The sequence below is a fragment of the Microcebus murinus genome, chromosome X, assembly GCF_040939455.1.
Source record: "Microcebus murinus isolate Inina chromosome X, M.murinus_Inina_mat1.0, whole genome shotgun sequence".
Taxonomy (NCBI): domain Eukaryota; kingdom Metazoa; phylum Chordata; class Mammalia; order Primates; family Cheirogaleidae; genus Microcebus; species Microcebus murinus.
Genome location: NC_134136.1, coordinates 47,477,000 through 47,493,375, shown reverse-complemented (window position 1 = coordinate 47,493,375; position 16,376 = coordinate 47,477,000). Strand labels below are relative to the sequence as shown.

The following is a 16,376-nucleotide window of genomic DNA, read 5'->3' as shown; positions in this document are numbered from 1 at the left end:
AGGGAACAAGGCTTGGTTGACTAGTGGAATACACTCAAGATTTCATTTTTCCACATATACACTCTTGTGCAGGGCACAGCCTGCAGAACCATTTTATACTTACTGTATGGTAGCCTCTGCCAGTGCCAATGACAATGCCCAGAAAGAAGGCCTCTGTTCTCTGGAGCTTCTCCCAACTCCATCCACAGGTCTCAGATGTCAAGTTGAAGCTCAAGGAGACTTTGCTAAAGTAGACCTACTGTGACAGCAGCCCTACCATCCACTGCACCAAGAGACAAGCCTCTGACCTCCCTAAGCCCTTGCAGAGCCAACACTGCAGAAGATCCCAGAGATTATCCTTCCAACAACCAGGGAACTCTGGTTTTAAAGATTAGGCCTCGTCACTAGGGCTTCTAATTGAGTCATACTCAGCACCAAGAGGAGAGTCTCTAACGTAGATGCCACCAACAGCTCTTAGAGACCTTCAACCGCCAGTAGGCCTCTGCAGGAATTGTACTCAGGAACTAGAGATAAGGCTTCTATTGGCCATGAATGATATATTTGCCCCCCACAACTTACCCCACTCACCCAACTTGGCCATCAGCACATCTACTAGATGGCTAATACCTTTATTTATATATTTTTAAACAAAAAATGAGATTAATCAATAGACATTCAGCTACAATTTGTTTTATTTCCCACTTAACGTATCACAGATACCTTTCAGATAGGTATATATAGTTCCATCACTTTCTTTTTAATGAATGTGCTGTAATTCATTTAGACTTTCTTATCTTCCCAATCCTCTCCTCCTCATCCTCTCAATAGAGTTATAGCAACATTTGGATAAACTATTAATATTATGTTTACATCATTATGATTATATCTAAATAATCAACTGATGAGCCAAGTAGAATATTATGATTACAATTCCTTTCTTAAACAACTTTTACTTTTTCTGGACTTAATAATTGTCTCTCCTTTATATTTGCTTCATTTCCTGTGATGTTCTGTGGAGTTGTGCAGTGCACAGCCTGTGCAGTTATACATGGCAGCCCTGTTTGTACCTATGGCTATCATTCTAAACTATCCAACAGGCTTAAAATATAACTTTATACAAAGTTAAATTAATGTATAATCCATCGATTCCATTTTTTCATTGGAGGCCTCTGTCTTACTACACCAATATCCTGTGTCAGATCTTCTGTTTCCTGGATACCATGTCTTCTGTTTTCTTGGTTCACTGTCTAGTTTTAGTGGAGCATGTCCTCTAGGTGCTTCTTGAGAGTGTGTGCATGAAAAGAAAATTATTTGAGCACTGCATGCCTGAAAATATATTTATTCTACCCTAATATTCAATGGATAGATCAGCTGAATACAGATTCTACATTGGAAATTATATTCACTAAGAATTTTGAAGGCATGACTCCATTGTCTTTCATTTTCACTGATTTCTGTTGAGAAGTCCAATGTCATTCTTATTCCTGATCCTTTGTATGGAAACTTTTACTTTTTCGTACCTCTGGAAGCTTTTAAGGTCTGTTCTTTAACTTTATTATTCTGAAATTTCACAATGATATGCCTTTATGTGGGTCTTTTTCTCACTCATGCTTCATGTTTTGTGAATATAACACTGTCTCTTATTTTTCTGAGTATACTATTTGGAGTAGAAGCATAGTGGTTGTTTTTATGTTTTTGCCTGTTTCCTGCTTTGTCTGTATTTTCTCCAAGTTCCCCTTTTCTGTTTTTTTTTTTTTGTGTGTGTGGGGGGGAGGGGTCTGGCCTCTGGCTTTTACATTAAAACTTTCCTTTAACTATCTGAAATTCTTGGTGATTTGTTCATATTTTATAGAGAGGCACTAAAAAGCTGACTGAAGTTCTGAGTGCCTGGGAAAACGGGAGGGCTTTGATGTATGGTGACTGGATGGCGTGATGCTTTGGGGTGGTTCAGTTCTCCAGGGAAGGACAGTTTAAAATTCTTATCTGGAAGATAAGCCTGGCTGTTTATATTCCAGAAACTAGATGTGGGAAGTAGAGCTTTCATCTATCCTCATTTTCCAAGCTTTCATCTATCCTCATTTTCAGTCTAGCATATCCCACTACCCCTATTTGTATCCAAGTCTATAACCTCTCTGGTTCATTTTCATTTATTTGTACTTTAGTCTATTTTACACCCTTTTTAATAGATAAATAAGATATGGGAACGCACAAATCATACATGTACACAGTTCAGTGAATTTGCACAAACAAAACTGGCTGTATAATGAACAACCAGATATCTCTGGTGAATTTCTACAAATAATAGACCTTTTTTGTTGGGGTAACATACACAAAGAATTTAGAACAGTCCATGGTATATTATGAATACTTCTACTGGTGGTAGCTAATATCATTAAGTAACCTGTCCATCTGCTTCTCATCTTCATAAATTGTACTTTCATGTAACATTTATCTCCTACTTTCATAGAAGGTGGAATCTACATCCCAGTTTTTCCATTTTATTATTATTTTCAGGTGATTTCTATACTTCCCTATCCTCCTTACAAAATGTTTAATTTTGATGCAGTCTTAGCTGTCAATGTATGGCTAAAAGGTACTAGATAAAAATCAGCAGCTATTCCTTATAAAAACTCTAAGTACAAAAAGAATAGAAAATAACTTTTTAAACATAAGGGTATCAAAAAGCCATCAATAAGCATCATAATCAAATTTCCTCTGAAATTCAGGGAGAAGGCATAGATGTCCACTATAATATTCTGAAGGTTCTGAAATGTAATAAGGCAAGAAAATGAAATAAGTTGTATAAATCTAAAAGAAAGAGCCAGGTGTGGTGGCTCACGCCTGTATACCTGTAATCCCAGCACTTTGGGAGGCCGAGGGGTAAGGATCGCTTGACCCCAGGAATTTGAGACCAGCCTGGGTAACACAGAGAGACATCCCCAGGCCTTCTCTACAAAAAATTAAAAAATAGCCAGGCATGGTAGCACATACCTGTAATCCTAGCTACTTGGGAGGCTGAGGCAGGAAACAGGAGGATCTCTTGAGTCCAGGAATTCAAGGTTACAATGAGCTATGATCAGATCAGATTAGATCACTGTACTGCAGTCTAGGTAACAGAGGGAGACCCTAACTCTTAAAAAAAAAAATAAATCTAAAAGAAGGAAAGAGAAAAAAAGATAATTATTTGTAGATGATATGATTATATGCATTGAGAATCCAAGAAATGACATTTAAAAACGTTAAAACTAAGAAGTCTATGTAGTGGACATCTGCTGTTTTGCTTTACCTGGTATTCCTTCCTCCCTGCTTCTAGTAATAGCACTCCTCTTTCTTTGGAAATCTGCTTCTCCTTCACTGTCCTTCCAATATAGTCTTTGGTACGGTCAATCACAATACTCCTCTCCCCTGCCCATGGCTATGCACCTAACCCCGTATGGACTAACTGTAATATCAAACTCCACTGGACCCAGTAGCAGCTCTAAGTGGTAGGCATGAGATCTGGGCCAGAGGTATAATATCTCCCTTGGAATTTTCCAAATCAAAGGTAAAAACTAGCTTTCTCTTTTCTTTGGATCTTGAACGGTAAGGATGTGATCCCAGAGCAATTGGTAGCCATATCATGTCTATACCATACAAAAGAGTCTTAGAGAATGAAGCAATACAGACAGAAGCTGAAGTGAGAGGAGTGAGAGCCTAGATACTATGTGAGTCCCTGGATCCAGTTTATAAAAATAGTTCCCTTTTGTTTTATTTTCCAACATTTATTATAAAAATTTTCAAACATGCAGTAATGTTTAAAGAATTTTACAGTGAACACCAATATCCCCACCACCTAGATTTTATAGTTAGCATTCTATTGTTATATTCTAATAACTTTCTCTTACTCTAGCAATAACAGAAATAGAAACAGAAAAAAAAATATATATATATATATCTGATTCACAACACTGGAATAAGGTATGTATGAAACACCGACAGGCACAAATGAAGCCCCAACAAAACTCTGCTCTCTTCACAGAACCAGAAAAGAAGCAACCTAGCAATACAGAAAATTTTAGATAGTTGATCTACTCTAACCAAAGCCACAGAAAAAAACGTGGACTCTATCTTACAATGTACACTATCTTGGGTGACAAATATGCTAAAAGCCCAGACATCACCACTATACAATTCATGCATGTAACACAAAACCACTTATACCCCTAAATCTATTAACATTTTTAAAAATAATAAAAAATAAAAAACTGTGGACTTACCCTCATCCATGCCAGTAATGGCAGAGTTGGGGAGCCCAGACTTCCTCTCTTGGAAGGCTGTAAGGAGGCTAGCCTCCTCATCTTCCAACCAGCTTCTCTCCCCCGCTTTCTGCTTACCGGAAGCCACGTGACGTCTGACCCTCCCCTCCCCCTCCCGCGGGGGTGTGGTCAGAACCTCTCAGTGGTAACCAGGTTACCCTTTCCCAACGGCATCAGTTTAGAAAGCTGGCAGCTCAGGAAAACTTTGGCCGAACGGTTGATATCCCATAGATGGTATTATTAAAGATAGACTAACACAGGCTTTCGGAAATGTGTTGCTATCTGATCATGTTGAATTTTATGTTTTTATGTTGTTTTACTTTTGCGTGTTTTTGTTATTTCTTTTATGTTTGCTGTTGTAGCCGACAACGCCCCCGCTCCCATTAGTCGAGTGGGGTTTCCCGCCCCCTTGGCAGGGATTCGTCAGATCTACTGTCGATCACCCTGAAAACCGTTAAATAAACAGGAAATCCAACCTCGGGGGGTGGACTTTAGCTCGATAAGGCACGAGTCGTTAGGGTGTTTTCTTCGCAGCTTTCTAGTTTCTAGAGATCGGACGTTAGATAGAACAGAACTACAACAAATCTTCCAGTAACGGTGAGCTAAACCGCCCTTATACGATTGTGAAATGAGGGGAAGGTATCGTTTTGTAACTTACCAAAGGTGAGCCTGGTTTCGGCCCCGAGACTCTAAGAGAAACCACTTGAGGCAATTTTAAGTTATTCTCAATGTTGTACGAAGTTTCGTTATTCCCAGACATTTAGAAGCGGTATGTTAAAAGTTATAGCCTTTACTTACCTCTGATGTAGAGAATTTAGGGAAAAGCATGTAGAGTCAGTTTTCTGTGGAGAAAACTACCCAGTAAAATGGTGATCACAGGAGGGCCCTCAACAGTCAGCACTGCTGCTTGACGAGGAGGCCAAAACAGAAGAAAAGTAGTGATCTGGTTCAGGTCACAAGTGAGATGGTACTTTCAAGAACCCACAGAAATAGTTGGAGGACATTTTGAGGGGAGTCTATTTTGTTGGCCTTCAAGTTGGTGGGATCTCAAGCCATTGTACTTTAAAAGAACGTGTCAAACTTCCAGTTTAAGATGTTAGCTCGAAAAACTGTGTTTTCCACCCAAATTAGCTTTAAATGAAAGAAGAAAAGTGTAAGACTAGCACTATAATCACAAGGGATAACGGGAGAGTGTGATTAGCAGACGAAAATTTTGAGGATTCTCTTGAAGATAATGGAATAGGATAAAATCGGTTGAGAAACCAGAATCAGTAAATTCATAACACCATACAAATATGGAAGAGGTTTGTACTCTCTGTTTTCTAACATAGACCCAAAAGATAGAAGATGTCACAGTCATCTGGATCAGGAGATGGGAGTGATGATGGGACCACTTCAGAAGACAATGGTGAGTAAATTGACTAGTTAAAACTTAAGAGTTAATTCTAAGTAGTTGTTAACACTATGTCTAGGAATCTTGAGTAAATTATTAAGAAATTATTCCTAAGAAGATCAAGCATAATAAAACGGTAAGAACTTTAATAGCAAGGTGGAAATAAATTTTCCCAAAGAAAATTCGGATCAGGGGATGGTGGTCAAGAGGGCACTCCTGCTTTTACTTTGTTGTTTTACAGTGAGAATGGATTCATGTAATATTTTAGCAAAAACGTTAAGGCTTGATAAAATTTAGTGTTGCTAACGATGTGGAGCAATCAATGGTCATTCAAAAGGTGGGATTGTACATTGGCACGACACTTCTGAAGGGTAATATGGCAATCTATCAAAATTTTAAATATACCTTCCCCTTGACCCAATTCTACTTCAAATATATGCCCCAAAATACTTATTATACATGCACAAAGGTTTATGTTACTGGATGTTCACTGCAGCATATTTGTAGTCACAAAAAATAACCCAAAGTCCAAAAATAGGGGGATGGTTAGTGGGGAGCAGGGAACGAAGGGAGATAGCACCTTATTTTGTAGTCAAAGGTTGTTAAGACCTGGATATTTCTAACTGTACTTATTCCCTTCCCTGTTTGAAGGCCTTTAGTGTTTACCCATGACTTACTGGATAGAATCCAAACTGTGAAGCATGGCATACAATACTTACTATGATCTGAACCCTGCCTTCTTCTCTGTCTTCATCTCACAATTCCCTTACAGGCCTACTGCACATCAGTCACACAGCATGGGAATACACTTGCGTCTCTCTGTCCGCAGGGGATTGGCTCCAGTTACTAAAATCCGTGCATACTCAAGTCCTGCAGTTGGCTCTCCAGAACCACCTCTGTATATACGGGTTTCAAATCCCACAAATACTGTATTTTGTATGCGAGTTTGATTGCACAAATGGGATTGGCAGATACAGAGGGCTGACTGTATTTATAGAAAAAAATCCCCATGTCAGTGGACCTGCATTGTTTAAACCTGTGTTGTTCAAGGGTCACCTGTACTTATATTTGCTTAAATAGGCCATGACCTTTCTCATGCCTCCATGTCTTTGTACATGCTGTTCCCTCTTGCAAGTAACACATAGGTCTCCAGATCTCACTATTCTGATCCTACAAATTAAGTTTGGATTTATATGATTAATATACAAATTACAACAAATCTAAGCCCCCATCTGTGGTCAATGGAAAGTCTATTCTTCCACAGGTTGGAGGGTGCTTCCCCCTGCCCCTCACCTCTGAATGATTTCAAGAAATCCACAAAATATATTTAAATGTTCTAAAAATCAGTCCCAGTTGTCATTTGCCATCTCTGCCAGCTATTCTTTCTCCAAATTGCCATGTTCTAACTTTCGACAGGTCACCACTTGCTGTCTTAAAACTTTTTAAAAGCTTTTTATTATGTAATTTTAATACATACGAAGAATATATATGGGGCCAGGCATGGTGGCTCACGCCTGTAATCCTAACACTCTGGGAGGCCGAGGTGGGATCGTTTGTGCTCAGGAGTTTGAGACCAGCCTGAGCAAGAGCGAGACCCTGTCTCTACCAAAACTAGAAAGAAGTTAATTGGACAGCTAAAAAAATAATAAATAAATAAATAAAATGAAAAAAAAAGAATATGTATGATGTGTACTTTATGGAATATAATAATAAAATAGACATCCAGGAATCCATCACCAGTGTAACAACTAGAACATTACCGATACTTTTAAATCTACCTAAATTCTCTTTCTCTAAAAATTTCCCCGTCATTTGTCCTAGAGCAATCCCTATTCTGGATCTTATGTTCATTATTTCTCCCTTTTGGGGGGAAGACAAGGTCTTACTATCTATGTTGCCCAGGCTGGTCTTGAATTTCTGTGCTCAAGCAATACTCCTGCCTCAGCCTGCTAAGTAGCTGGAACTACAGGCACATGCCACTCAGCCTAGCTATTTCCTTTCTATATTTTAATAGTTTTACCACATAATACGTCTGTAAGTTTTTCTTATTTTTGAGCTTTATAAAAAGGCTGTCAGATCCTATGTGTTCTGTGATTTGCTTTTTTCATGTAACATTGTTTTTATTTTTTGATACAGTGTCTCACTCTGTTGCCTGGGCTAGAGTGCTGTGACATTGTTTTTTTTTTTTTGTTTGTTTTTTGATACAGTGTTTCACACTGTTGCCCAGGCTAGAGTGCCGTGGCATCAGCCTACCTCACAACAACCTCAGACTCCTGGGCTCAAGCAATCCTTCTGCCTCAGCCTCCCGAGTAGCTGGGACTACAGGCACCCGCCACCATACCCGGCTAATTTTTTTTTCTTTATATTTTTAGTTGTCCAGCTCATTTCTTTCTATTTTTTTAGTAGAGATGGGGTCTTGTTCTTTCTTGAGGCTGGTCTCGAACTCCTGAGCTCAAACCATCCTCCCACCTCGGCCTCCTAGAGTGCTAGGATTACAGGCATGAGCCACCACGCCCGGCCTCATGTAACATTGTTTGAAACTTATGCACATAGCTGTAATTCATTCATTTTTCAATACTGTATAGTATTTCATCATGTGAATATACAACAGTTTATTTAGCCATCCTCCTATAAAAGAATATTATCTTGCCATCCTTTGAAGTCTGTATCAAAGATGATGCAGACTACTAATAGAAAATCCCTGGTATGTTTTAAATTACGTTCTCTTTGTGCCACAACTAAACATTCTCCAAATCTCTATTTTTAGCACTTAGTATATTTAAGTGCAAGGATCAGCATTTTTTTTTCTGTTAATGGACTAGATATGAACTATTTTAGGCTCTCTGGTCCATATGGTCTCTGTCACAACTCTGAATTCTTATTGCTTTAGCACAAAAACAACCACAAAATATGTTGTAGACAAATGAGTATGGCAGTCTTCCAATAAAATTTAATTTACAAAAACAGGCAAAGAGCTAGGTTTGGTCCATGGGCTATAGTTTCCTTTACCCTGCTCTAGTTCATCTGAATTTCTGTAGTATTGCCTAGTATTGTGGTTATATTATCAAGTCCACACTTGTCTTATTTCCCACTGTCAACACTTCCCCCAAGCCCTTTTGTGTTTCTCACTTCCTATATCTAAGGGTGAGCCCAAATCTTACCAATTGGTAAGTCCAGTTCCTGAACCAGTGTAGCTCAAGGCAATAAATATTATCTGTAGTCACAGCTCCAATGGTAAGTAGGGCATATGAATAAGATTTGGTGCTAAAAGACCTAGGAATTGCTGTACTAGTTTTGAGACTGGGATGTTATATTGATTTCCCTCATTAGCTTTCCATAGTCTCTGGTTTGGCCCAAAGTTATGCCCTAATAACTAGTCTCCTTGCAATTTCCTGAATATGCCTCATTTCTCTCACCTTCAGTATTTATGCTCCCTATTTTCCTTCTTTGTGCCCCCTACCCCTTTTCACTCCCTTTGCCTGGCTAATTCCTGCTCACCCTTGGAAATTTAAATTGAATTTCTTTCTCTGGAAGTTATTCTTAACCTTCCACCTTCCTCTACTCCACCCCACCTCACCCTCCTAGCTGGTTAGAGTGCCCCCCCCTCCGTGTTCCCATAGCAGCCTTTATTGCTCTGTCCTGTAATTGTCTGCCTCACCCACCAGGCCAATTGAGAACTGTTTGAGGGCAAGGGTTGTCTTTGTATACTCAGTCACTAGATCATAATGGGTCCTCAAGCAAGGTTTGTTCAGTGTTTGCCTGGATTTGTCCAGGAGAAGGAAGTGGTTTCTACCTCCTATGAAGATCCATTTCCAGCCAGGGCATGGACTGATTCCATAGAGCCAAATTAGTGTCTCCTTAAATGTGCATTGCTTGCTACTTTGTCCTACCTGCTTGATGATGGCCTGAACTGCCTTCAACCTTGGTCTCCTTTGGAGCAAGCACTGTGATTTGGCTCATCTCAATAAAGGAATTATTTTACTAATCCTCATTTTTTTCTCTCCTGGTGAGTGGAACCCTGAATGCCTTTTCGTCCACTGTTTGAGACTATTTTATGGCATGTCTCCTTATGAAATTGTAAACTATGGGAGGTACTGTATTTTTAGTTAGTGAAGAACTGGGTTTAAGTCTGTGTGCTTTTTGACTTTGGCAAGTAATTTTAACCTCCTTTGCTGCACCTATTTCTCATCTATAAAGTGGGGATGGTACTTGACCTATCTCACAGTATGGTTATGACGATAACATAAGATTGTGTGTGAAAGTGCTTTGAAAAAACTATAGAATCAACTACAAATAGAATATTTTATTAGTTCTATATTCCATCATAGCGTATAGTACCTTGCCTTGCTGAGAGTAGTTGCTCAATACATTTTTGTTAAGTGACCAAATGACTTGGCAAGAGAAATACTGCTATTGGTGGGAATGAAGGACATTTAATTATAGAATCAGGAAAAATAGATGACTTGGTAGTAGAAACTTTCATATGGTAAGTGATAATTCAAAAAGTGGGCATTTATGGATAGCTCTAAACCTGTGTTACCAATATTTACTATTTGCTTAAAAAATTTAAGTTTTCCATGTTACTGACTTGCAAAAAAAAAAAAATTAAGTTTTCTTTGAACATGATTTGGCAGCTGAGATAAGCTATCATACTTGACTAGATTTTAAATATGCAGTCATCATAAAGCAGGGTTGGCTCTAGGCAGTACTGTGAGGTCAGCAAGATGTACTCTCAGAAGTTTTTCCTTCCTTGTTAGTAATCTTACCTCTCACCACCCCCTACTTCAGTGCCTTCTCCTAGTTCTTTTTACCTCAGGGCATTTAGGATTCTTCTATTATCCTATTTTTCTCCAAGAGGCATTCACTTTAAAGGGTCAGGAACAAAGTGTCCTTGGCTAATTTGCATTTGAAAAAAGGATTCCTAGAGAAGGGGACAATGTTTTACCCAAAGGAGTAAATAAATAATTGTGAAATTTTAGGCATTAAAGGGAGTGTAAGGGCTTATACGCCCTGTTCAAATCATAAGACATACTTACTTTACCTACAACTATGGCCTCTCAACTTTACAGGAATATAGAATCACCTATAGAGCTTCTTAAAAATACTGCTCATTGGCTGGCTCTGTGGCTCATGCCTGTAATCCTAGCACTCTGGGAGGCCAAGGTGGGAGGATCCTTTGAGCTCTGGAGTTCGAGACTAGCCTGAGCAAGAGGGAGACTCGGTCTCTACTAAAAAAAAAAAACAAAACAAAACAGAAAGAAATTATATGGACGACTAAAAAACATATATAGAAAAAATTAGCCAGGCATGGTGGTGCACGCCTGTAGTCCCAGCCACTCGGGAGGCTGAGGCAGGAGGATTGCTTGAGCCCAGGAGTTGGAGGTTGCTGTGAGCTAGGCTGATGCCAAGACACTCTAGCCCAGGCGGCTGAGTGAGACTGTCTCAAAAAAAAAAAAAAAAATGCTGCTCATTGAGGCCCTACTTACAGAGATTCTGACTGAATTGCACTGACTAGGTTTGGACCTGGGCAAATATGTTTTTTAAAAAATTCCCCAAGCAATTCTATTGTGCAGTCAGAGTTAGAAACTACTGATTTAAACCTAAATTGGCTTTGTTTGTGAGAAAAAGAAAAGCTGAGTGCCATAAGAAGGTCAGACATTGAAGCAGGGTAGGGGAACTTTGAGAGTCATTGATAAAGGAAACAGAAAGTTAAAAATAGGCTCAGTAAATCCATAATAAGCAAGTGCTTGGCAGCACCTAAGGGAGTGCTGCCATCTTTGGCTGGTCAGTTCCTCACTCCCAAAGTCCCAGGGAAAACAGCCTATCTCTAACTTTTAGTCCTTAAATCTACTTTCCAGATGTTTCACAGGTATGACATAAAATCTCTGCACTAAAGAGCAAAGTACTTGAATGGTTGAAATACCAAGTCAGTAAGTCTTCAGGTGATGAGATAATTTTACATAAAAGATTAATGATTTTTGTTTTTAGAGATAAGGAGTCTCGCTCTGTTGCCCAGGCTGGAGTGCAGTTGTGTGATCATAGCTCACTGTAGCCTCAAACACCTCGGCTTAAGCAATCCTTCTGCCTCAGCCTCCCAAGTAGCTAGGACTATAGGTGCTTGCCACCATGCCAGGCTAAAGTTTCTATTTTTTGCAGACACAGGGGCTCACTATTTTGCCCAGGCTGGTCTTGAACCCTTGACCTTAAGCGATCCTCCCAAAGTGTGGGTTTACAGGTGTGAGCCACATGCCAGGCCAGTAAATGATTTTGTTAAAAATATGAGATTGGTTATCTATTTACATTTTACTTAGCACTGTAGGTTCAGTACTTGTTATTATTTAAGTTCCTTACTTTGTGTGTATGTGGTGGGGGAGGGTAGAGACTGAGTCTTATCATGTTATCCAGGCTGGTCTCCAACTCCTGATTTCAAGGGCATCCTCCCACCTCAGCCTTCCAGAGTGCTAGGATTACAGGCGTGAGCCACCGCTCCTGGCCTGCCTGATACATTCTTAAACAATGCTTTCTTCAGATTAATCTTTGGTATTTCACTGAGCAAGCAGTCTATTCTATTTTTAAGGAAAATTCCAACCATTGGATAACAAGGCTTCTAGGAGTATATCTAATGGCAAGCCCCTGCTATAAAATGTCTGCAGAGGACCTAAAACGAGGCACACTGGGGAATCACTGTGATAAAAAAGTGGGTTACACTCTGCCTTTTTAAGAAGATGCCTATAGAAATAGGGGAATGGACATTAGAAAAAGTAGTCCTCTGTCTTCATTTGTGTATTTCTTCCTTTATGCATATACTTACCTTTATAAATAGCTTGGTTAAAAGAAGGCCAATAATAACTGCACCTCATCTGGCAGCATCATAAAGTTTAATTAATGTTTCTAAGGTATGAGTTGAACTCAAGATGAAAGATTCTATATATGGAATATCTGTTAAATGCCCAATCTAGTTTAGTCTGATAATGGCAATAATTGTATGGTGTCCTACATTACACATCTTGATTATTGTGGCTTCAATGATATTAACCTTGAAAACGTATTTTAATGTTGAGAATGTGTTTAACATTGGTTGGCAAACATTTGGGTGTATAAAATATATACTTGTTTTAGCTAGCCTCAGTTGGTTGATTCTTGATGTAAAAGATGTTTTACAAAGCAACATGGGAGTTTTTCTGCTTTTTAAATTGGTCCAAGGTATGATATGTGCCTCACACATCATACAGTGATAATCTAAGTTGGTTTGTGCCACAAAATGCAAATGTTAAAACAAAAAAATCAAGCCGGGCCTGGTGGCTCATGCCTTTAATCCTAGCACTCTGGGAGGTAGGCAGGAGGATGGCTCAAGGTCAGGAGTTCAAGAGCAACCTGAGCAAGAGTGAGACCCTGTCTCTACTAAAAATAGAAAGAAATTAGCTGGACAGCTAAAAATATATGGAAAAAAATTAGCTGGGCATGGTGGCGCGTGCCCGTAGTCCCAGCTACTCGGGAGGCTGAGGCAGAAGAATTGCTTGAGCCCAGGAGTTTGAGGTTGCTGTGAGCAAGGCTGACGCCATGGCACTCTAGCCCAGGCAACAGAGCAAGACTCTGTCTCAAAGAAAAAAAAAATCATTAAAATTATATCTCCATATTAAGATCTGCTAAATATGTGAGGATTGACCTGTCACAAAATAAAATGAGGTGGTAAAATACCAAAAGGAATATTATTATTAATCACTTAAGAAAAATTATTTTTTCCCACAAAACTCACTTAAGAATATTTAATGGAAAACTTAAATAGTGGGTTAGACTACTGGGTCATTTAAAGTAAGCTAGAGCTCAGGAGCCAAGGATCTGTGCTTTTAGAACTAAGATACATAAGCTCTTTATATGTCAGATAAAAAAAATTTAAAAAAAAAGAACTAAGATACAACTCAGAAGACTGAAGGGCTTAGATAACCATGTGAGACTGGGAGCTATTACTACTAGAATGTAGTTGAATATTAACAGGACTCAGTTATCCTTCAGGTTTGTATAACAGTTTATCTTTGTATGGCTAAAGCAGCTTTCTCTTATCTTTATGTCCATTTCCTTTCAGTTGTGTTAATATCAGTAATTTTAAACATGGCTAGCCTTCTAAGGAATTTACATGAATTAGAACAACCTTGTTCATTAACTCCTGAAAATTAGCCAGATAATCTTCCCTTATAAAGACACAGCATTATTTTATTCTCATTCAATGAATATTCAATACAATAAGTACTTACTCTGCATTTACACAGTAATTTGGCATTGTGTGAAATGTGAGACACAATAAAGAAAAGCTCAATGTTTTAGAACATTTTCCCTGGCCTCAAGATTTTACTGTCTCACTTTGGGTGGCAAGAACTATTTGGTTTATTCAAAACAAATCTGAGTGTTTCCTTAGGTCCCTTTCCAGGCCTCTGTCTCCTACTCTGAAGCCCTGGGGCCTAAATTCCATTAGAGCCTTGATCTCTGCAGGGCCTCATCAAATAGCACAAAGATACTGGCTGATAACGTGCAAGGTTGATTTGCATTTTAACCGGAGACTTTTCAAGACTAAAAACAAGGGGGCCTGTTTAAACAAAGTTAAAAAGTTGATTTATTTGTAGGGTTCTAATTCACCTATCACAAGCTATACCAAACAAATTGATTTTAAGTCCACCCACAATCCTGTCACTCCCTGGCTTATAAAAGCCCAGCTTGCTGGATTGTCTGCCTGCAATTTACCATTGCATGCAGGGTAGACTCCAAAATTCTTGGCTTGGTGTGCCAGGCACTTTTGGGCCTCATCTTCCTTACTCCCAACCAGACATCCCTAATTTCTAGCCCCACTGCACTTTTCATGTTTCCAAAAACAGGCCAGGCCCTTTCACAACTCTTTTCTTTGCCCCTTGTTTCCATTGCCCAGAATGCCTTTCAGCCTCTCTTCTCTTGTCTTTGGCAACTACACTTTGAGAACCAGCATAAACATCATCTCTGTGAAACTCTTTCCTGACTATTCCAGATTTCCCCTAAATTTTTTTTTTTGCCTCTTCCCACAGTACTCTGTACATTTGTTATAGTACCATTACGGAAATTAATTTTGAAAGACTCTTCCCCCACTGGATTCTCAATATATACGCTCCTTGAATGTTTATGCAGTTAGTATGATCAACAGGTTGGCAAATGTGGTTTTATTTGCCATTGTGTTCTCTCTCTCTGAGAATGCCCTAGAGTTAAGTAAAAATTACCAACAGGGAATTTACAAGGTTTATTGTTGCTAATTTAACCAAATTTAGAGATATTTTTTCTTAATCAGTAATCAAGTTTAAAACTTGGGTTCATATAACGCACTGATAGAAAACAATGACTTTTGCCAATATTGTTCTCCCAAAATGTCTCCTTTGAGACAGTCTTTAAACTGAGATTTGGTAAAAGAAGGAAGTGCGTCTTAGCTTTGTTTGGTCTATAAATTACTGAGTTAATGACTGATGGGGTGGGGGTAGGGGTGTCCCTGGAAATTGTGCTGGGGGAGGTTAGTTACCTTCCAGTTTCTTGGCCTTAGAATGCATCCTTAACTCTGTCCAGCCATCTTAGAAAAATGCTCCTGGTAGGAAGGTAAAAGGATTTGCAGCTACAGTACTGAGAAAAGTATCAAAATTCAGGCCCTATTCACCTTTGGGTCTGTGGTGCCTTGACCTAAAAGAGAAATAATTTATAGCTGCACCGAATCAAAAACTGCTTTTCTTCCTATCTAAGCTCTTTTTCTTCTTCTTTCTTATCTTAACATTTTGACATTCCTCTCCAACAGCGCGCATAATGGCATGCTTATGTTTTCCACTATTCTGGGTTACTCCCCTCGCCATGCAAACCCCTCCTTATTCCTTTATCTCTTTCAAAGTTTCCATTCTCCAGTTCCCTTACTTTTTACTCCCTCCCTCCGTCTCTCCTCCTCTTTTTTCCCAGCTAGCTCACCCCGCCCCTTGCCGTCACCACCTTCCCTCCCCTTCAGGCTCCTTCCCGCTCCTTCTCCCGCCACTCCCCACCCCTCGCGTTAGAAAGCTCCAATCAGAAGCTCCGAAGTGGTCTCGAAGGCCCGCCCCCTCCTCCCTTTCCACTTCTCTTCCCCCCCTTTTCTCCCTCCCCTGCCCCCCCCCCACTCAAGTCCTGCGGACCTGGGGGCTTCGGGATTTGGGCGCTATGAAAAGTGTCTGCCCAGTCACTTCCGGTAAGGGCGCTGCAGCGCGAAGCTTCCCGCGGGACCCTTTAGGAAGGGGTGGGAGTTACCGGTGGGTCGGGGGAGGAGGGTGCTGCCAGGGAAGGGAAGCAGGAGCAGGAGCGAACTAGCGGGAGTGTCTGGGGCGCTTAGGCCGCCCCTTTCCCGCCGCCCCACCACACGCCAGTCCTCCGCCCCCCGGGCGGCTGTGGTGCTTCCCTCCACCCCCCCCCCCCCCGCTCCGCTCCGCTCCCAGAGAGAGTCGCTGCCCCTCCCTCTGCGCCGCGTGACCGGAAGTAGCGCCATCTTTAGCCTCTTGTGCTATTGACAATAACAAGCCCTGGTTCTTTTCCCCCTCCCCCTTCCTCCTCCCCCCAACCACAGCATCTCCCCTCCCAGAGAGAGGGAGAAAAGGAGGAGGAGCCGCAGCCTCACAGACTCGCTGAGTCGCTCCTGCAGAAAGGGGGGGAGAGAGATTGAAAAGCAGGGGAGGGGGACGGCACGG

The 16,376-nt window shown here is 40.3% G+C and overlaps 1 protein-coding gene across 2 annotated transcripts in view; it reads left to right on the top strand.

The window, feature by feature from the left end:
• Positions 1-15,790: 15,790 nt before the first annotated feature.
• The window catches only part of CUL4B (cullin 4B), a 34,754-nt gene continuing 34,168 nt past the window's right edge, over positions 15,791-16,376 (top strand). The window contains exon 1 of one of the 2 annotated variants that reach the window (XM_012738972.2): positions 15,791-15,883. In XM_012738972.2, the coding sequence (XP_012594426.1) occupies positions 15,856-15,883 (28 nt within the window). In that variant the 5' untranslated portion in view covers positions 15,791-15,855. The remainder of the gene's footprint in view (positions 15,884-16,376) is intronic. The other variant, XM_020284915.2, reaches the window with a different exon arrangement.